At 36.8% G+C, this 22,453-nt stretch overlaps 1 protein-coding gene across 2 annotated transcripts in view; it reads left to right on the forward strand.

The window, feature by feature from the left end:
- Positions 1-22,453, forward strand: part of MFSD14B (major facilitator superfamily domain containing 14B) — a 134,191-nt gene that overhangs the window by 39,355 nt on the left and 72,383 nt on the right. Inside the window, exon 3 of one of the 2 annotated variants that reach the window (XM_028532217.1) lies at positions 7,293-7,355. The exons of the other annotated variant lie outside the window; for it this stretch is intronic. Within the exon in view, the coding sequence (XP_028388018.1) occupies positions 7,293-7,355 (63 nt within the window). The remainder of the gene's footprint in view (positions 1-7,292; positions 7,356-22,453) is intronic. 2 annotated transcript variants of the gene reach the window in all.

Here is a 22,453-nt window from a genome sequence, read left to right on the forward strand (position 1 = left end):
AAAAACAAAAAACAACCATGTTTTCAACAGAGCAAATCAGTCCCCCAGGACTCATCCTTTTGAGCGACCAAGAATTAGCCAATCTATCAGATGCGCAGTTCAAAACACTGGTGATCAGAAAGCTCACGGAACTGGTGGATTTTGGACGAAATTTAGATGAAAGAATGCAGAGTACCATAAAACAAATGCAGGAAGACACGCGGAGGAGAGCCAATAGTGAAAGGAAGGAATCTGAGTCTCAAAACAATACAGTGGACCAGAAGGAAGATAGAATCAACCAAGCAGGAAAGCATGATGAAATAAGAATTCAAAAAATTGAGGAAAAGATTAAGAGCATCCAAGACACCTTTAAACGTTCCAATATCCGAATTATAGGGGTACCAGAATCGGAAGGGGAAAAGCAACAGATTGAGCACGTATTTGAACAAATAATAAAGGAGAACTTCCCCAATCTGGCAAAGGGAACAGTCTTCCAAGAAATCCAAGAAGCTCAGAGAGCCCCAAAGAAGTTGGACCCAAGAAGAAACACACCAAGGCACATCATAATTACATTAGCCAAGGTAAAAACGAAGGAGAGAATCCTAGAAGCCGCAAGAGGTAAGGGGACAGTAACCTACAAAGGAGTTCCCATCAGACTGTCAGCTGATTTCTCCAAAGAGACCTTACAGGCAAGAAGGGGCTGGAAAGAAATATTCCAAGTCATGAAAGACAAGGACCTACATCCCAGATTGCTCTATCCAGCAAAGCTCTCATTTAGAATGGAAGGGCAGATAAAGTGCTTCTCAGATAAGGTCAAGTTAAAGGAGTTCATCATCACCAAGCCCTTATTTTATGAAATGCTAAAGGGACTTATCTAAGAAAAGAAGATAAAGAAAAGACATGTATAGTAAAAGGACAGCAAACTCACAAATATCAACAACCACACCTAAAGCAAAACCAAAAGAAACTAAGTAAACAATTAGAACAGGAACAGAACCACAGAAATGGAGGGCACATGGAGGGTTAGCAGCAGGAGGGTGGGAGGAGGAGAGAGGGGGAAAAGGTATAGAGAATAAGTAGCATAGAATGTAGGTTGAAATTAGATAGGGGGAGGGCAAGAATAGTACGGGAAATGTAGAAACTAAAGAACTCATAAATATGACACATGGACATGAACTATAGGGGGAAATGTGGGTGGGAGGGGGTACAGGGTGGAGGGGAGAGAAGGGGGGAAATGGGACAACTGTAATAGCATAATCAATAAAATATATTTAAAAAAAAAAAGAACATAGTAAATGGGAGATTGGTAAGTATCTGTAACAATGAAAGTGATGGTAGTAAGAATGTCCAAATTTCTAGTTTTGGTAGCTTACCTACAGATACATATATATTTTAATCCTCTCCAGATATGTGTTTATTGATTTTAGAGAGACAAAGAGAAAGAACGAGAAACATCAATGTGAGAGAAAAGCATTGATTGGTTGCCTCTCATACATATCTCAGCTGGGAATTGACTGAACCTGCACCCTTTTGGTGTCCGGGACAATGTTCCAACCTAGTCAGCCACTTGGTCAGGGCTTCAGCCATGTCTTTGGAAATACTGTGTTGAATTCCTTAGAAAGAATTTAGATGTTTGATATGTGGTTCAGGAAAGGGAGATGCTAAGAAAAGATTGGGGTATAGATTTTAGATGCCTAGTAACTATTTAACACTTACTTTTAATAAAGATACTTTGAAATTGGCTTAAATTTCATTTGCCTTAATTGCTCTTGAAAAATCATTGCAATTAACTCTTCCCAATCACTATTTCAGCTTACCCAAGATAATCCCTTTGGATACAAATAAACTTCGTATCCAATTAGATTTGGAAATAGAGAAATTAAGAGTGTGGCTATTAGCCTTACATAAGATTTTGCTATATACATTTTTAAAAGTTTTAACTTCTGTAGCACATTTAAAATACAATATGATTAATTAAAATTACAACTTGGGTGGAGCAGTCAATTGAAAAAATTGCCATTGTTTATCCTGTTTTATCCTTTCTCATTGTGCTACTTTTTTCTTCATAATGCTTTACCACAGAAGGTAATTGGTTATTAGTTAATGGACATAAATAGTCCCCAGTTTAAGTTTCATGAGATTTTGCCTGCTGTGCTCATCAGTTTGCCTCAATATGGCAAACACAGTAATCAATATGTATTCTCTTTGAACAAATATATGTGTTGCAGGTACACATGTATATATGTACCCGAGTGATTATTTCTTCAACACATATTGTTAGTATGAATATAGACACTTCAGTCCACTTATTTTAAGAAGCTGTGTTATTTAACTTTTTGCCCCAGTTTTCTGTTTCTTTTTTCTCCAGCTTTTCTAGGTTACAAAGTTAAGAGTTTCAAAATAGTATTTTTGTGATGAAACTAGTTGCTTATAATCTGTTGTGGTCACTCAGCAGGTTTCTCAGTGCAGAAGTAATCCTGTATTCATTCTTTATTTGTTAAAAATTCAAATAGAATTGAAGAATGCTTTAATATTTTTGATGCCTTGTCAGAAATTCTGCAACCTCCTTTTTGACTCTAGACCAGATTGTCAGATCCCTTTTAATTTTAATTCAACTAGTTAATTTTAATATGCCCCAGGGACTGATGCACCTTCCTTCTTCTTGTCCACAGCAGATTTTTTTCTTTTGTGCCCCTGTTAGATCCATGTAGCCAGCTAAAATTCTGCTCTCCTGTCTCTTTGCAGTTTGTAAGCACTGGTGCTATTTGTAAGGATTTGGTTAAAATGAATGTTTATTTGTGAGGAGCACAGAGTTGCTAGCATCACTTTGACACTCTGTAGTGTCACAGAAGTGTTGCTGTGTTAATAGATGTGCTTATTCTTATTTTCTAAGCTCTTGATGTTACTAAATTAAGCCAGACGTCCTTTACTTTTCTGTCTTCCTCAGCCTTTATACCACAGTTTGCTAATAACTCTTTTGTTTGTTTGTTTGTTTGTTTGTTTGTTTGTTTTAATGCAGAGGAATGGTTCACACTCTCTTTTGGAAAAAAATTTTCTTCTGGCATATCCATTTTACTTTCTGCTTTTTTTGGTTGGAAAAAGAAATGAATAATAATAGGTGGTTTTGATAAGGGCAGGACAAAATTAGGGTTTGTCTCATTACAGCTGGATTCATTTATCCTACCCATCCTTTATGTTGTGGATTTCTAGTTCTTGGCATCCTGAATCTGTCACCTACCACAGTTTAACTGTTAGGATGGTGTTGGTTCTCATGTGTGTTCTTTTTTTTAAAACTTACTATAGCTAGTGGACAGAACTCTGTCCTGTTTCCATCAAGGTGAGAAAAACAGTTCTGAGATCAGGATTTGAAGATATAGAAGAGCACGTGCATATTCATATTTTGTTCAATCTGACTATCTACATTTAGCATTCATTAGGATCCTCTGAAGTAGTGTGGAACAATTTACCTCTTCTTAGTAATTTTTTCTGAGATTTGTTTCCTGTTTTACCCAGTCATGTCCTGGATTACAACTTTAGTTTGTTAATTAAGCATTGTGAGAAAGGTGTCCATGCTGGTAAAGCAGATTTGTAAAATTGATCTCACACAGTAGCCTTACCTTTTAGAAGTAGTAGTAGTTTGTACAAGAAAATGAAATGCCTGACATTTTACCCTCAGGTCAAAAGCACATCCTCTTGAGAGCCTGATCTTATTTTAATGGAAATAAAATACCTGTAATCTGATTAAACTAACTTAAATGTCTTCAGATATGTTTAAATAGAGCACTTACTTCAATAAAGATATACTTTTATTCTTGTAGTTTGCAGATTTCTTTTGCAAGTGACCTTCCTGAAATCCTGCTGGAGATTCTGGGACTCAGGAGTTCCTACTCTACTGTCCTCTTCATGTGGTGATATAATAATTCAAAGATTGCTAATTAAACACTTTACCGAGATATTCATTTTCCTATTGTATCCCTTTTTCCTTATGGTCAAAATATGTGCTTATTTACAACAAATATGTATTCTATTGTCAGCCTATTATTGGCTCTGCTTTTTTTCACTGTATTAGTGTTTCTTTCCTCTTGGGAATTGAGGTGGGTGGGGTGGGATAGGACTGTTTACCAGGCATTTTGGGCTTACGACAAAGGCACTTCACTGGGTAATTTGCGCTTTACATGAAAAGGAAGTAAAGTTCTAACTATAGTCACATGGAGACTGTCTTGCTTTCTGGAATCTAGATGTTTCAGGCTCATCTTGTGGTTTTGATAGTTTTTTTAAAATGGTGTTTTGACCAATGTACCAGAACAATAAATTTCACCCGAATGAAAGCACAGTTTCAAGGCTTTCTTTCCCAGATAGTGGAAATACTACATAGAATTTCAAGGACTTCCCTTCTTTCTTGCTGACATAGTGTTTCTTGTGATGTTGGAACACTGGCAATATTATCAGACCAGGCTCCAGGCTCGGGACCACTGAGTTAGCATGTAGGACATGTCTCCTTCCTCCTCCTTGCCTCGGTCTACTATTTATTCTACCTAAGCAGTAAAAGGCATTTCCTGGCAACCAGCATACTAGATGCTGGCCAGTAACAGCAGTGCAGTCTCAGAGTTCTTCCTATGCTGTCTCCTGTGTCAGCAGGACTGCTGGTAGCTCACTGGAAAGTAAAAGTCACAGTGACATAAGTGAGCCCAAGATGAGCTGCCATTGCCCGCTGTTCCCCTGGTTACAAGTTTTATGGGGACCCTTACAGTTTAGGACAATGTTAAAAGTTCATGGCTGAGGAAAGGAAGGGGCATGCTCCAGAAAGAGCCTGCACTGGCATCCTTTGTCTTGAGGGTTTTTTGTTTCTCTTCTGTGGGCAAGAATCTTAGGGGAGGGTTTAATCAGAATATTCATCAGTTTAGGTGTGTGTCTTTTTTTAATTCTTTTTTTTAATTGTTGTAGTGTTTTTTTAAATATGCTGACGCATCAAAGTGAGCATATAGGGGAGTTTGGGATTATTCTCTGGTTAGCTGCACTGCTTTCTTTACTTTTAACTTGGGTCTGTCTGGTTCTAATTGGGTTTTTGTTGTTCCTCTGACAACATCAGTCCTTGGATTTGGCTGGTACAAATGGCATTGATTGGGTCTCTGTTCTCTATTTCCCCAACCAGGGTGATTTAAGCTATTTATTCTCTGGTTAGGGGGGAGAGGTTCTCCCTAACCAGAGAATTTGTTCTCAGGTGTCCTTGATTAGGGGAGATAAGGTCTTGTAATTCACCAGCTGTCTTTAAATAGTTTAAATTATTTGGCTGTGTTAAATTATTGTCTCAATTTCCCCATTCCACTTGCCCAGGAATTTTCCTAGCTTCTTACTATCCTGCCTCAGGATGTTGTAGTCTGTATATCAATGAACATATGAATGCTTAAAAAAAGACTATGCTGATTTCCAATTTAATACAATTATTAAAGTTGATGTGGAAACATAAGATAGCCATTGGTGGGTCTGCTTGTCTTAAAATTTGATATAGAAAATGTTTGGAGTACAGTCTTATTTTTTAATAGATTTTCCAGCACTTTTAATACATTATCATATTGCTTTCTGGCATCCATTGTGTATGATGGAAAGTCAGTTGTTAATAAGTATTGTTTTTTTTATGTCACGGTGCTGTAAATTATAGTCCACAGGCCTGATCTAGCCTACTGCCTGTTTTTATGTAGTCTTATGCACTAAGAGTAGTTTTTACATCTTAAATGGTTGGGGAAAATACCTAGGAGTAAAATTGCAGGGTTTCATTCAACTTCAGTATACACTGCCAAAAAGTTTTCCAGAGTGCTTGAACCAATTTATCCTCCAAATAATCAGGCTTCACATCTTCACAAGCAATTAGTATTTCATTTTAGCCATTCTGATGAGTACAGTATGGTCTTAATTTGCATCTTCCTCATGATCAATGAAGTTAATCCCTTTTACGTATATTTATTGGCCATATGGCTATCTTTGTGAAGTGTCACTTCAAGTGTTTCATCCATTTTAAATAAATGGGTCTGCTCTTTTCTCATTTGTAGGAATTCATATATTCTGGATACAAGTTCTTTTTGGCGTTTATGAATGTGTATTTTGTGTTTTTACACACAAACATCTATTGCTAATGTCTTTTCTCCCTCCTTGGCTTGCATTTTATTCTTTTTAATAGTGTCTTTTGATAAATAAATTTATAATTTTTATGTAATTCTGTTTATTAATTTTTTTCCTTTGGTTGTTTTTTTTTTTTCTTAAAATTTGAGAAACTTTCTTGTTCACTAAAATTTTATTGATTTATTTTTAACACATAGAAAAAATTCATCTAGAAAAAAATTCCATCCTGGAATTTCTTTTTCTTTTTAAAATCGGCTATGATCTTTAGTGTCTAGTTCAAGAGTACTAAACTTATTTTCTATATCTTGGAACATGGAAAACACAGTTATTTTAAAGTCTGTGTTGAATAATTCCAAAATGTTAAGTCTTTGATAGTCTGTTTCTGTTTGTATTTTTGCTTGTTTGTGACTATTTTTTGTGTATGGTGTCTTACTTCCTTTTGTATCTAATTACCTTTGATTATGTACTGCTTATTATGTATATTTGAAAAAATGTGTATGTATGTTTGATAGCTTGCCCAGCAGTGATTTTAGATTTTTTCTGTTAGACGTGTGGAGGTGCTACCAGTCTGGAATCATTATAATCCAAATTTAAGGCTTAATGTTTCCTGAACTACTTAGGTGACATAAAACTGAGCTGCAGGCCCATACCTGGGTTAATAAAAACCTTTGTGGTACCTGCTTAAAATTGTTGGTGGTTGAAGGGGTAGTAAATTTAACGATTTTTTTTGTTGTTGTTTCTAATGCTTTTGGAGCAAAAGCAACTGAATGGAGTACCTTTTTTAAAAAGATTGTATTTATTTATTTTTTTATTGAGAGGGGAAGGGAGAAAGAGAAGGAGAAAAACATCATCGTGTGGTTGTGTCTCATGCGTCCCCAGCTGGGGACCTGGCTGGCAACACAGGTATGTGCCCTGATTGGGAATCAAACCTGTGTTTTCTTGGTTCTCAGGCCAGCACTCAAGCCACTGAGCCACACCAGTCAGGGCTAGAGTACCTTTTTTAGATTCTTGTCTTATGTAGATTTCTGCCTCACTATCTTGTTACCTTTCCATATATTTAGGATACTTTTCATATTTTATTGAAACTTAAAAATTGTTCATTGCATGGTTCCATCTTACTTACCATTAACAGAAGTAGAAATCTGTCCCTTTAATTTGCTTTTGAATTTGTCTTGATATTTGTTTGCCTTTTGTAGGTTCTACATGAAACATTTCCTCAACACACATTCCTTATGAATGGTCTCATTCAAGGTGTAAAGGTAAGAATGATTTTTGTGTGGTTCATTGTGAAGGAAGCCAAGAATTTTAGTTTAACTCTGGAGGTTTAAATGGGGTTTAGGAAAACAATTACTATTTGCTTGAGAGACCTAAATCTAAATTTTTAGCTGGATTATCAACATCTAAATAAAATATAATTCAAGTCTGTAAGGCATAAAATGATTTACTTGTAAAACAAGTACTTTTTTTAAAAATTAACATGTACAATGCAGCTTATGAAGTGTTTAATTCTTTGAACTTTTTATTTCTCTGCCTATCAATAAAATAACATGGGCAAAAGTATCAAGATTTAGTTGGGTATGTAGTCTTTTGGCAAGGCTGGTATTCTAACCACAATTTTTGAGTTCTCAACCTCTTAACTTAATTAGTCTTAATTTATTGTTTAAATTTTAATGTGATATTTATCAGAAAAGCTTATAAATATGTAACTTTTTAATTTAAATGAAATGTTAAAACATAATGTTATTGTCCAATTTTACTTTATAGTAAAATATACAGGAATAGCATTTAATTTGCCCTTCCCACCTTTGGGATATATAAATCTGCATAATTATACTTTCTGCTGAACAGAACACTTAAAGTTATGCCCTAATAATTTGCTGAATTCAGCCATAGGAATTTGCTGAATTCACAGCTTTGAGCAGCATTAATTGTAATGAATACTATTTATTATTTGCCTATATTGAAAAATAATTTGAGAATGTTTATGACAACATAAGTAAAACAAGGCAATTTAAATAAAAGTAGAAACAAGAAGTTTTTAATACTCATTGAAAACAAGAGTTATATTATCAAGAATCTGGCATTAGTTATTTAAGCACCAGGGTAGATAAAAAGAAAAAACTAAATATATGAGAGAAAGCATTGATCAAAATGATAAGGTAAATTTGTCCTTACAGTAGATTCTTGGTGGAGTTATTTCATAGATCTTTGGTCCTGTGGACTAGTTAATAAAATGTGTTTTAGTCTCATTCTGCAAAATAAAACCAACCATGTTACACTCTAAAGCTGAATGCCGTACTTCCACTTAGAGACATCCATGATGTTTAACAAAGAAAAAAAATTAATAAAACAGAAGGTTTTAGTTTGATTCAAGGTCTTAGACAGACGTATTCAGCTTCAATAACTGTTAAACTTCATCTTATTGAATTTATGTACTTTAATAATTGTTTATTATTTTAGAGGTGGGGGTATACTGATAGAACCCTATACCAAAGCATAGATCTATTAAGATATCTTACTATGCATGTGAGCACAGTGGAATAAATGTGGCTTCAGATTGCATTAGCTTTTAAAACTCTGCTCTGCACCTGTGTTATTCTTGGTCATATAATTTAACCTCCCTAACCTCAGTTTCATTATTCATGAAATGAGAAGGAAGGATTAAAGATCTTTCTCATAGGGTGATTATGATGATTAAATGAGTTTGTGTATACAAAGTTATAAGCAAAGCATCTTCATGTGCTAAATACTCAATAAATGTTGCAAAGAAAAAAATTAAAAACCAAAAACTATTAGAAAGAAATCTGGTGACCATCAGTTATTTCAGGAAACAACTGTTTTTTTTTAGAACAAGAATTTAGAAAGAAAAAGATTGAGCTATTTACATAAATATGTTATCGTTGGTAAGTCAAAACCATTATGATCAAAATTAAAAGAAAATGACAAAAATTTTGCAATATATACCATAGAAGGAAGAATACATAATCAAGTTCTCAGAGTACACCCATAGGAAAATGACTATATCCCAGAAAGGCAAAGAAGGATGTAAGCTGGTGAGTCTATAGAGGATAGCAGCATTAAAAAAAGCTTATCACAAGTAAGCAGTGAATCTTAAAATAAGTAAGGTAATCTTTTCACAAACATATTGGTTAAAGAGTTTAAACTGAAGAACTAGTTCATTGTATGCAAGTTGGGCCCCTCTGCATTGTCAGTGAGAAGATAAAGTGCTATGGCATTTTCAAAAGGTAGTATTTTAATATCCTTAAAAATATTCACATATTTTAACAAAGTAATTTTATTTCTAGAGAATTGTTCTAATCAAATAGAGTTATTCAGATAGTCCAGTAAAGAGTTATTATAATAGTATACTTGGAAATAATTAAATACCTTAAAATTAAAAGAATAAATATGTTGTTGTATAGCCATATGATGTAATTAATACAGGCATAATGAAAACATTTTTTGAAGAACATCATACTACAAAATGATATAAAACTATACAGTATGGTTTCAGTTTTATTCAGTCCCAAAATACATGTATATAAGTGAGGATAGGGGTTTGGGGGAAGGATTAAAAAGGAAGCACCTGAAGTTTGAAAGTGTATGAATTTATGGATGATTTTTAGTTTCCGATTTTATATCTGTTGTTAATCTTTGTAATTTTTTTACACTTAACTTTTACTTTGTAAGTTCACTATTATACTGCATGAAAGAGAAGGTTTAGATTTTGGGTGAGCACCAAGAAAGGACACAAGAGTAGAAACAGTTCTCCAGTTTTAGTTTTGGGTGTTTTGTTTTGTTCTGTTTTTTTGGTAGTTGCTTCATTGAGATATAATTCACATACCATGCAAGTCACCCATTTATGCAGTCATCAGTACACAATCAATTTATTACCCCCCAAAGTAATCCTGTACCCATTAGCAGTCACTCCTCATTTCTCCCTTACCTCTTTACCTTTAGGCAAGCACAAATCTACTTTCTTCTCTATAAATTTGCTTGTTCTGGACAGTTCATATAAATGGAGTCATATTGGGAAATGGTCTTTTGTGACTGACTTCCTTCACTTAACATAAAATTTTCAAGGTTTACCAGTGTTGTACCACATAATTAGTTCTTCATTCTTTTTATAGCTACTATTCCATTGTATGTATATACTACAGTTTATCCATTCATCAGTTGATGGACATTTGGGTTGTTCCCACTTTTTGGCTGCTATGAACATTTGTGTACAGGGTTTCATGTAGACATGTTTCTACTTCATCCTTGGTGTACACCTAGAACTATAATTGCTGGGTCATGTGGTAACTTGATTTTTTTAAAATATATTGTATTGATTATGCTATTACAGTTGTCCCATTACCCCCCCATTCATTCCCCTCCACCCTGCACACCCTCTCTCACCCACATTCCCCTCCTTTAGTTCATGTCCATGTGTCATAAGTTCTTTAGCTTCTACATTTCCCATACTATTCTTGCCCTCCCCCTGTCTATTTTCTGCCTACCATCTATGCTACTTAATCTCCATACTTTTTCCCCCTCTCTCCTCCTCCCACTCCCCTGTTGCTAACCTTCCATGTGACCTCCATTTCTATGGTTCTGTTCCTGCTCTAGTCATTTGCTTAGTTTGTGTTTGTTTTTGTTTTAGGTGTGGTTGTTAATAATTGTGAGTTTGCTGTCATTTTACCGTACATGTTTTTTATCTTCTTTTTCTTAGATAAGTCCCTTTAACATTTCCTATAATAAGGGCTTGGTGATGATGAACTCCTTTAACTTGACCTTATCTGAGAAGCACTTTATCTGCCTTTCCATTCTAAATGAGAGCTTTGCTGGATAGTGCAATCTGGGATGTAGGTCCTTGCCTTTCATGACTTGGAATACTTCTTTCCAGCCCCTTCTTGCCTGCAAGGTCTCTTTTGAGATATTAGATGACAGTCTGATGGGAACTCCTTTGTAGTTTACTGTCTTATCTCTTGCTGCTTCTAGGATTCTCTCCTTCATTTTTACCTTGGCTAATGTAATTATCGTGTGCCTTGGTGTGTTTCTTCTTGGGTCCAACTTCTTTGGGACTCTCTGAGCTTCCTGGACTTCCTTTGCCAGAATGGGGAAGTTCTCCTTTATTATTTGTTCAAATAAGTTTTCCATTTGTTGTTCTTCCCTTTCTCCTTCTGGTACCCCTATAATTCGGCTGTTGGAACATTTAAAGATGTCCTGGAGGTCCCTAAGCCTCTCCTCATTTTTTTCAATTCTTATTTCTTCATTCTTTTCTGATTGTATGTTTTTTTTCTTCCTTCTGGTCCACTCTACTGTTTTGAGTCCCAGTTTCCTTCCTATCACTATTGGTTCCCTGTGCATTTTTCTTCATTTCACTTATTGTAGCCTTCATTTTTTCATCTAATTTGCCACCAAAATCAACCAATTCTGTGAGTTTTCTGATCAACAGTGCTTTGAACTGTGCATCTGATAGGTTGGCTTCTCTCGGTCACTTAAAAGAATTGCTTGTGGGGCTTTCATTTGTTCTTCTGTTTGAGCCATTTTCCCCCCCTTTGGTCTGGTCGTGCCTGTTATGTATGAGGGGCAGATCCTTAGCTGTTCACCAGGGTGGGGCACCCCCATCGCTGGGTTGTGACTGTATGTGGGGCAGGGTCCGAGATGGAACAATGGTGCTTGCTCTGCTCTCCATCGGACCTCAGTCCCTTCTGCCACTTCCCCTAAGCAAACTGGGCCCCTCTGGTGCCAATTCTCGTGTGAGTAGGCTTGTGCGCCCCGTGGGACTTTCCAGTGACCTCTCCTGTGAGGCTGGGAGTCTCTCTCTGCGCCTTAACCCCCACAGATGTTTTCAGTCAGTGCCCCAAAGCTCTATTTCCCAGCTCTGGGATCCTGAGTTGCACACAGTGCCTTGCTTCACAATTGCTGCCTCACTGGGTCTGCCGGTTGCCACTCCTCAGCCGGGATCTGCCAGCTGCTGCCTGCGCGCCCAGGATGCCTTACGCACCCAGTCCCAACACTCTGTGCTCTCCACGCCGTGACCCACACCTGCCTGCCAGACTCCGTCCCTCCTACCAGTCTGGATGAACGTGTCTATTTTAACTCCTTGGTCGTCCGACTTCCATACAGTTCAGTTTTCTGTCAGTTCTGGTTGTTATTCTGTTTCTAAATTGTTGTTGTCCCTATCTTGATTGTGCAAGGAGGCACAATGTGTCTACTTATGCCTCCATCTTGGCCAGAAGTCTCTTAACTTGATTTTTTATAATGCTTTCAAATTAGCTTATTTCTTAACCCTGTTTCTGACTAGCAGTATACATGCCTAGCAATATCTCCTAGACTACTGAAAGTTGGATGGCTCAAGACTTGAACAATAATTTCTTTTATCTTGGTATTTGTGTGCTTGTGCATGTGCGCTCTCTCTCTCTCTCTCTTTCTCTTTCTCAATAATATTGTCACATTTAACAATTTTAATTCTCCAATAAATCCATCAGCAAATTCTGTGGTGCTACCTTCCAAATTGGTCTGTAATCAAAACCGTACCTGGTTCCTTCTCAGTAAGGAATCTGCAACCAGTCCCAACTTTTCCCCTGTCAGCCTCCCCGTTTTCTTCTCCACACCCTTGCTGATGTTGCTGCAGCCACAACCTCCTCAGTCTGAGGGCTTTGTAGCAACTGTTTTGCTGCTTGGATTGCTTTCTCTGCCATACTGGCAAGACTCATTAACTTTCAGTTCCTCACAGAGATGTCAATTTCAGTGAAGCTTTCACTGATTAGCTACCATCTTAAATAGCATGTCATCTTCTCATTAGTCTTAGTCCCCCTTCTCTGCTTTTATTTTTTCTCATGTTTTGTTATTCTTTTTTTCATTGAATTTATTGGGGTGACATTGGTTAATAAAACCATATAGGTTTCAAGTGTACAACTCAGTGAAAACATCATCTGCATGCTGCGTTGTACACTCATAGCCCAAAGTAAAGTCTCTTTCTGCATCCACCTATCTCCTTTTTGCCCACTTTCACCTATCCCCACTTTTGCCTCAGGCTGTCACTATACTGTTGTCCATGTCTATGTGTTCTGCTTACTCCATCCAAACAGCCTCCATTCCTCTCCCATCTGACACCTGACAGTCTGTTTAATAATATAAGTATCTATACTTCTGTTTCTATTTTATTTGTTAAATTATTTTATTACATTTCACACATGAGTGAAATTATATGGTATTTAACTTTCTCTGACTGGCTTATTTCACTTACCATAATAATCTCAGGTCCATCCATCCTGTTGAAAAAGGTAAGAGTTCCTTCTTTTTTATGACCAAGTAGTATTCCATGGTGCAAATGTTCCACAGGTTTTTTATCCATTGATCTACTGATGGGCACCAAGATTGTTTCTGGATCTTGGCTATTGTAAATAATGCTACAATGAACACAGTGGTGTATATATTCTTTCAAATTAGTGTTTTAGGTTTCTTCACATACATTCCCAGCAGTGGGATTGCTGTGTCAAAAGACAGTTCCATTTTTAATTTTTTTAGGAAATTCCATACTTTTTCCACAGTGACTACTATACCAGTCTACATTCCCACCAACAGTGCACTAGGGTTCCCTTTTTTCCACAACTTCACCAGTACTTATTGTTTGTTGATTTATTGATGATAGCCTTTCCAACAAGTATGAGGATATATCTCATTGTGGTATTAATTTGTATCTCTGATTCATGACATTGAGCATCTTCTCATGTCTATTGGCCATCTGAATGTCCATTTGTCTATTCAGCCCTTTGACCATTTTTAAATTGGGTTGTTTGTTGTGGTGTTGGGTTTGGTAAGTTCATTGTATATTTTGGAAATTAACCCCATATCAGAGCTATCATTGGTGAATATATTCTCCCATTCGGTGGGTTGCCTTTTTGTTTTGTTGATGGTTTCTTTTGCTATGCTTTTTAGTTTGATATAGTCCCATTTGTTTATTTTTTCCTTTGTTTCCCTTGCCTGATGAGATATAGAAGCAAAAATATCACTACTAGAGGTATCTGAGATTTTACTCCATAGTCTTCTAGGATTTTTATGATTTCACAACTTATATTTAAATCTTTTATCTACTTTGAGTTTATTCTTGCGTATGGCATAAATTGGTTTCATTTTTTAGCATGTACCTGTTCAATATTTCCATGACCATTTATTGAAAAGGATGTCTTTACTCCAGTGTATATTCTTGATTCCTTTGTCATGTATTAATTGACTATAAATGTGTGAGTTTATTTCTGAGCTCTCTGTTCTGTTCCATTGATCTATATACCTGTTCTTACTGCCAGTACCAGGCCTTATAGAGTGATGTCTGGTGGTGTGATATCAGGTATTGTGGTACCTCCCACTTTATTCTTCTTTCTCAAGATTGCTGAAGCTATTTGTTGTGAGGTTTTTTTCAAGATTTTATTTTTTTATGTTTAGAAAGAGGGGAAGGGAGGGAGACAGGGAGAGAAACATCAATATGTGGTTGCCTCTCTCACACCCCCAACTGAGGACCTGGCCTGCAACCCAAGCATGTGCCCTGACTGGGAATCGAACCTGTGACTCTTTGGTTCACAGGCCACTGGTGGCTTAGTGTGTGGTGGCTCAACCCACTGAGCCATACCAGCCAGGGCATGTTTTTTTTTTTTTTAATTAAATATTTTATTCTCATTCTATTACAATTGTCCCAATTTTTTCCTCTTTGCTCTCCTCCACAAACCCACTATTCAGGGGTTTGTTTGTTTTGGGGCGGAGGTTGTTTTGTTTTGTTTTTTTGTTTTGGTTCCATATAGATTTTTGGAATAGTTGTTTTAGATCTGAGAAATATGCCATTAGTATTTTAATAGGAATTGTGTGGAATCTATAGATTGCTTTGGATAATGTGGACATTTAAATGGTGTTAATTATTCCTATCCATGAACCTGGTATATCCTTCCACTTACTTGTATCTCCTTCAGTCTCTTTATTCAGTATCCAATAATTTTCTGAGTATAGGTCTTTTACCTCTTTTGTTAAATATATTTGTAGGTACCTTTTGTGGGGGTTTTTTTTGCTGCAATGAGAATGTTTTCTTAATTTCTCTTATAGTTCATTATTGGTGTATAAAATGCCATTGTTTTTGAATATTAATTTTGTATCCTGCCACTTTATTGAATTTACCCATTCTGGTAGTTTTTGATGGAATCTCTAGGGTAAGGGTGACAAACTCATTTTCACCGGGAGCCACATCAACCTCCCAGTTGCCTTCAAAGGGCTGAATGTAATTTTAGGACTGTGTAAATGTAACTACTTAACAAGGGGAAAGGAGCTTGGTGCTGCCACCAGGTAGAATCAAGGTGATAAGCTGGATAAAACAGTGTGGAGGGCCGGATTCTGCCCATAGTTCTTGTGTTTGCCACCTGTGCTCTAGGGTTTTCTATGTACACTAACAAGTCAGCTGCAAATAATAACAGTTACTTCCTCTTTTCCAATTTGGATCTTTTATTTCTTTTTCTTGTCTGATTGCTGTGGGTATGACTTCCAATACTATGTTGAATAAGTGTGATGAAAGCAGATATTGCTGTCTTAGGGAAAATGCTTTTTAGTTTTTGTCCATTGAGTATGATATTAGCTATGGACTTGTCTGTCATATACAGCCTTTATTATGTTCAGGTATGATCCCTCTATTCCCACTGTGCTGATAGTTTTTATCATAAATGGGTGCTGGATATGATCAAATGCTCTTTCAGTTACTGTGATCTTGTGATTTTGACCCTTCATTTTGTTTATGTGATGTGTCACATTTATTGATTTGCAAATATCATATTAACCTTACATCCCCAGAATAAATATCATTTGATGCTGTATGATCTTTTTAATGTATTGCTGTAACCAAAAGCAGGTCTGACTGCCTGCCACTATAAAAGCAAATACTCAAGAGGTGGGTGCTAATGTAGAGGAAAGTGGTTTATTTTCAGATGGCAACAACCTGGAAGATGGGAGACTCACATCTCAAAGCCCATCTCCTGGGAAGATGGGGGACCCATGTCTCAAAGCACATCTCTCCTTGGGTAGATGGGAGACTCATGTGTCAAATACCATCTGCACCTGTCAGTGAAGGCAGAGGTTTTTATAAGGAGGAAGAGAGGAACAGGACAAAGAGATTAAGAGAGAGGGTTGAAAAGTTCTATATGTGCAGATCAGCACAGTCCATTCCAATAAGGCAAGTCCAGTGTGCATCATTCTGATTTGTTGTTATGGATTCACATCATCCTGGCTCCACAGTTGAATGTCAGCAAATCTCCTGGAACTGAGATGCTTGAAGGTCAGAATCTATATCTTTTGAAACTAGTTCCCATGATTCTTATAGAAACATGCTGTTCATTTACAAATCACATCTTAGTCAGAGTCAGCAATTTTAAAAAAATGTCAAAGGAGTGGTGGGGTGGGTTATAATTTCCCACATTTACAATTTTCCACTGTTAGATTGCTGGATCCAGTTTGCTAATATTTTTGTTGAGGATTTTAGTATCTTTGTTCATCTGGAATATTGGCCTGTAATTTTCTTCTTTGTAGTGTCTTTACAGGTTTTAGAATTGGGATAATGCTGGCCTTATAAAATGAACTTGGAAATCTTCCCTCTTGGAATTTTTGAAATAGTTTGAGGAGGATCAATGTTAGTTTTTGTTTGAAGGTTTGGTAAAATTTGTCTATGAAGCCATCTAGTCCAAGACGTTTGTTTGCTGGGAGTTTTATGATTACTGCTTCAACTTCATTAGTTGTAATTGTTCTATTCAGATTTTGTTTTTTTCCTGACTTGGCACATGGTATGTTTATAGAAATTTATTAATTTCACCCAGGTTTCCAATTTGTTGGTATATAGTTGTTTGTAATATATTCTTGCACTCCTTTGTATTTCTGTGTTACTTCTCTTTCAAATCTTTTATTTATTTGGGCCCTCTTTTTTTTTCCCCCCTTCATGAGTCTCATTAAAGACTTGTCAATCTTTTCAACGAACTAGCTGTTGGTTTCATTGATCTTTGGGGTTGTTTATTACAGTCTGTGTTTTTTCTTCTGCTCATATCATTATTATTTCCTTGCTTCTACTGACTCAGGCTTTGTTGGCTTATTTTTTTTCCTTGTTCTTTGAGGTGTAGGATTAGATTGTTTGAGATTTTTCTTCTTTCGTTAGGCCTATAATGCTATGAACTTCTTTCTAAGGACTGAGGACTGCTTTCATTGTGTCCCATAGATTTTGGGTTGTTGTGCATTCATTTTCATTTGTCATCAGGTAGCTTTTGATCTCTACCTTGATCTCATCGTTAACCCATTCATAGATTAATAACATGTTATTTTGTGTCCGTGTGTTTGAGTTTTTCAGTTTTTTGTCTTGTGACTGATTTCTTGTTTCAGAGCATTATGGTTAGAGAAGATGCTTGATATGATTTCTATCTTAAACTTACTGAGATTTTTTTTATGTGTCGTAAAATGTAGTCTGTCCTAGAGAATAAATATGCCATGTGCTCATGAGAAGAATGTATATTCTGCAGCTCTGGGGTGAAATACTCTGAAGATATAAATTAAAATTATCTGATCTAGTGTGTCATTTACCACTACTGTTTCCTTGTTAATTTCCTGTCTGGAAGGTCTGCCCATTGATGTCCATGGGACAGTTAAATCTTCTACTATGACTGTATGACTGTCGATCCCTCTCTTTATGTCCATTAGGATTTGCTCTATATATTTAGGTGTTTGTATGTTGGGTGTATAATGTCTACAAGACATATCCTCTGGTTGTATTGCTCCTTTTATCATCATGTAGTGTCCTTTTTTGTCACTTACTATATATAGCCTTGTTTTAAAATCGATTTTTGTCATATAAGTATTGCTACCCCGATATTTTTTAAAAATATATTTTATTGATTATGCTATTACGGTTGTCCCCAATTTTTCCCTCTTTGCCTCCCTCCACCTGGTACCCCCATTCCCTCTGGCAATCCCCTCTTAGTTCATGTCCATGGGTCATGCATATAAGTCCTTTGCCTACTCCATTTCCTATACTGTTCTTAACATCCCTCTATCTATTCTGCACTTACCAATTTGTACTCTTTAATGCCGGCACCTTTACCCCCATTCTTCCCTTTCCCCCTCCTAATAACCCTCCAAATGATCTCTATATCTATGATTCTGTTTCTGTTTTGCTTGTTTGCTTAGTTTGTTTGTTTGTTATTTTAGATTCATTTGTTGATAGTTGTGAATTTATTGCAATTTCAGTTTTGATCTTTTTCTTGTGATCTTTTTTTATGCTGTTGAAGTAGCCAGTGAGTTCCTTGATAATCCTAATAACCAGCGTTTTGAACTCTACACCTGACAGATTGCTTATCTCCATTTTCATTTAGTTTTTTTCTGAAGTTTTGTTCTGTTCTTTCATTTCTGCCAGATTTCTTTGTCTCCTGATTTTGGCAGTCTCCCTGTGTTTATTTCCGTGTATTAGGTAGAGCTGCTTTGACTCACTGTCTTAGCAGCTTGGCCTATTGTATGAAAGTACACCAGTAAGTTGGATGGGGTGGAGCCCTGGGTAATCACCAGGGCATGGCAACTTGTGTAAACCAAGTTGATGAACTGCTCTGTAGCTCTGTTGGAGGGCTCTGAAAAGGGACAGTACTGCTGCCTGGCCTCTGGTGTTTTTTCCAATAGGAACCTGTCCTTCAGCACTCACCCTGATGCTTTGACACTTTAATTTCTCCCCTTATGCCACTGTTGTCCTTCCAGCTGCTTCCCTAGTACTGGAGCCCAGAGGGAGTGAGTCTGCTTAAGTCCTAAGTTTATTACAGGCTCTTTAAGAAGAGACTCCTGAGAATTCCACGGTTTCTTCTGTTACCCCACCCCAATTGGTTTCTATAGCCAGAAGTTATGGGGACTTATCTTCCTGGCACTGGAACCCTGGGCTGGGTGGTCTGGCATGGAACTGGGACCATCGCTCCCATGGTATGGCTCCTGATTTTTATCCACCACACGTGGGTGGGGGACTGCCCATTCCTTACCTCTGAACCTCTCCGTGCTTCTCCACACTTCTGCCCCTCCTACCCATGTGGATGAATGTTACTTCTTTAATCCTTGGGTGTTGGACTTCCAAACAGTTCAGTGTTCTGGCATTTTTGGATGATCATTGTTTTGTAGTCTAGTTGAAATTTTTGCTGTGGTTGTACAAGGAGATGAACCATGTTTACCTGTGCTTACATCTTGACCAGAAGTCCCCAGCTTTCTTTGCTTGTTTCCGTTTGCATGGGATATTTTTTAATCCTTTCACTTTCATTGTGCGCATCTTTTGTCCTGAGGTGTGTCTCTGGTAGACAGCATACATTTGGATCGTATTTTAATATACTCAGCTACCCTTTGTCTTTTTTTTTTTGCAGTAGAACATAATGTTTTATTATATCATACAATTGAATACTTATAAGAGTAAGAAAATGAAATGGAGTCATTTAGAATGACAGAATAAGGAGCTTAGTGGACCATCTCCCTGTAAACAATTTAGTGAAAATTGTAAAACAAAAATTTTAAGTCTCTGAAAATAGTCTTAATACATACAGCAAATGAGAAAACATTCATTCAAGAAAAATGACTGAATTTCGACAAGAATCCAGCAACATATAAAAAGGATCATGTACCATTGCCAAATGAATTTCATCCCAAGAATGTAAGGTTGGCTTAATGTACAAGAGTCAATTAACATAAAATACCACGTTAATACAGGAAGAAACCATAGATACATTTGAGAAAATCCAAACAAGGAATATGAAGGAGCTTCTCTAACCTAATAAGGATCCTAAGGATAATATATGAAAACCTCACAACTAATTTATTTCAAGGTGAAAAACAGAATGCTTTCCCTTAAGATCTGCTACAAGACAAGGGAGTCCATCCGCATCACTTTTTTAAAAATTCTCACCTGAGGATATATTTATTGATTTTATTTTATTTATTTATTTATTCTTAATTGTTGTTCAAGTACGCTTATCTCCATTTTTCCACCACCACTCCTCTACCACCACAGCCATCCCTACCTCCCACCATCGATCCTACCCTCTTTGGCTTTGTCCATGTGCCTTTTATACATATTCCTTGACAACCCTTCCCCTTTCCCCCCATTATCCCCTACCACCTCCCTTCTGGTTACTGACAGTTTGTTTTTAATTTCAATTTCTCTAGTTATGTTTTGCTTGCTTATTTGTTTTGTTGATTACGTTCCACTTAGAAGTGAGATCATGTGGCATTTGTCTTTCACTGCCTGGCTTGTTTCACTTAGCATAATGCTCTCCAGATTCATCTATGCTCTTGCAAAGGGCAGGACCTCATTCTTTCTTTCTGCTGTGTAATATTCCATTGTGTAAATGTACCATAGATTTTTGATACACTCATTTACCAATGGGCACTGAGGTTGCTTCCAGCACTTGGCTATTGTTAATTGTGCTGCTATTAACATTGGTGTTTCAGGATTCTTAGGGTATAGTCCCAGCAGTGGAATTTCCAGGTCCAAAGCCAGTTCCATTTTTAGTTTTCTGAGGAAATTCCATACTGTTTTTTACAGTGGCTGCACCAGTCTGCATTCCCACCAACAGTGTGGTAGGGTTTCCTTTTCTATACAACCTCACCAGCAGCTGTTGTTTGTTGATTTGCTTATGATGGCCATTCTCACTGGTGTGAAGCTGTATCTCATTGTGGTTTTAATTTGCATCTCTCTGATGGCTAGTGATCCTGAGCATCCTTTCATATATCTCTGGTATTTGTCTTTACTTTAAAGTTCTTATTGGTAGGTACTTACGTATTGCCATTTTATTCTTTATATTTATGTTCCCCGCCCTCTCCCTCTCTCTCTCTCTTTTTCCCTCTCTCTCTCTGTTTCTTTTCTTTCTTCTCAAAGAAGTCCCTTTAATGTTTCTTACAATACTGGTTTGGTGGTAATGAACTCCTTCAGCTATTTTTTTTCTTTTTGATGGGAAGCTCTTTATTTCACCTTCTCTTTGAAATGATACACTTGTTGCATAGAGTAGCCTTGGTTTTAGATCCTTGCTTTTCATCACTTTGAATTTCATGCTTATCCCTTGTGGCCTGAAATGTTTATGTTTAAAAATCAGTTTATAACCAACCCGTAGTAGTTCCCTTGTAGGTAAGTGTTTTTCTCTTGGTGCTTTTAAGATTCTCTCTTTCTCTTTAACCTTTACCATTTTAATCATGATATGTCCTGGTGTGGGCCCTTTGTGTTCATCTTTATCCAGACTCTCTGAGCTTCCTGAGCTTGTGTGACTTCTTCGTGTTATAGAAGTATTCAGCCATTATTTCTTGGAACCAGTTCTGTCTCTTTTCCTCAGTCTCTTTTCCTTCTGGTATCCCTATGCTGCAGATGCTATTATGCTTTATGTTGTCTCTTAGGTGCTTTGAACTTTCCTCATTATTTTTTGTTCCTCTGCTTGGGAGCTTACTGTTATCTTGTCCCTTTTTTTTAAGTATATTTTATCGATTATGCTATTACTGCTGTCTCGTTTTTTAATCTCTTTTATCCCCTTCCACCCTGTACTCCCCCTCCTACTATCATTTCTCCCCCTTAGTTCATGTCCATGGGTCATACATATAAGTTCTTTGGCTCCTACATTTCCTACACTATTCTTAACCTCCCCCTGTCATTTTTGTACTGTAAGGTAAGTGGAGACAATCTGGCTTCCTCACCCAGGTGTCTGGGTAGCTAAGGGAAGCAGTGTTCCCATAGCCATGGAGGGGCCTGATAACAAGTGTTCTCACAGCCTTGAGACTGTGTTTGATAAACTGTTCCCGAACATGAAGTGGGCTCGCATGCACAGATTTATGTTATGTCACGTAATGTTCTGGCAGTTTTCCGACTTTGTTCCCCTAATTCTCTACCTCTGTCTCTCTGCAGATAACCTTCCATGTGATCTCCATTTCTGTAATTCTGTTCCTGTTCTAGTTGTTTGCTTAGTTTGTTTTTCCTTTTTAAGTTCAGTTGTTGATAGCTGTGAGTTTGTTGTCATTTTACTGTTCATAGTTTTTATCTTCTTTTTCTTAGATAATTACCTTCAACATTTCGTATAATAATGGCTTGGTGGTGATGAACTCCTTTAACTTGACCTTATCTGAGAAGTACTTATCTGCCCTTCGATTCTAAATGATAGCTTTGCTGGATAGACTCATCTTGGATGTAGGTCCTTTCCTTTCATGACTTTGAATAATTCTTTCCAGCCCCTTCTTGCCTGAAAGGTTTCTTTTGAAAAATCAGCTGATAGTCTAATGGGAACTCCTTTGTAAATAACTGTCTTCTTTTCTCTTGCTGCTTTTAAGATTCTCTCCTTATCTTTATTTAATTAAAAAA

The sequence above is a fragment of the Phyllostomus discolor genome, chromosome 2, assembly GCF_004126475.2.
Source record: "Phyllostomus discolor isolate MPI-MPIP mPhyDis1 chromosome 2, mPhyDis1.pri.v3, whole genome shotgun sequence".
In the NCBI taxonomy this organism is placed as follows: Eukaryota; Metazoa; Chordata; class Mammalia; order Chiroptera; family Phyllostomidae; genus Phyllostomus; species Phyllostomus discolor.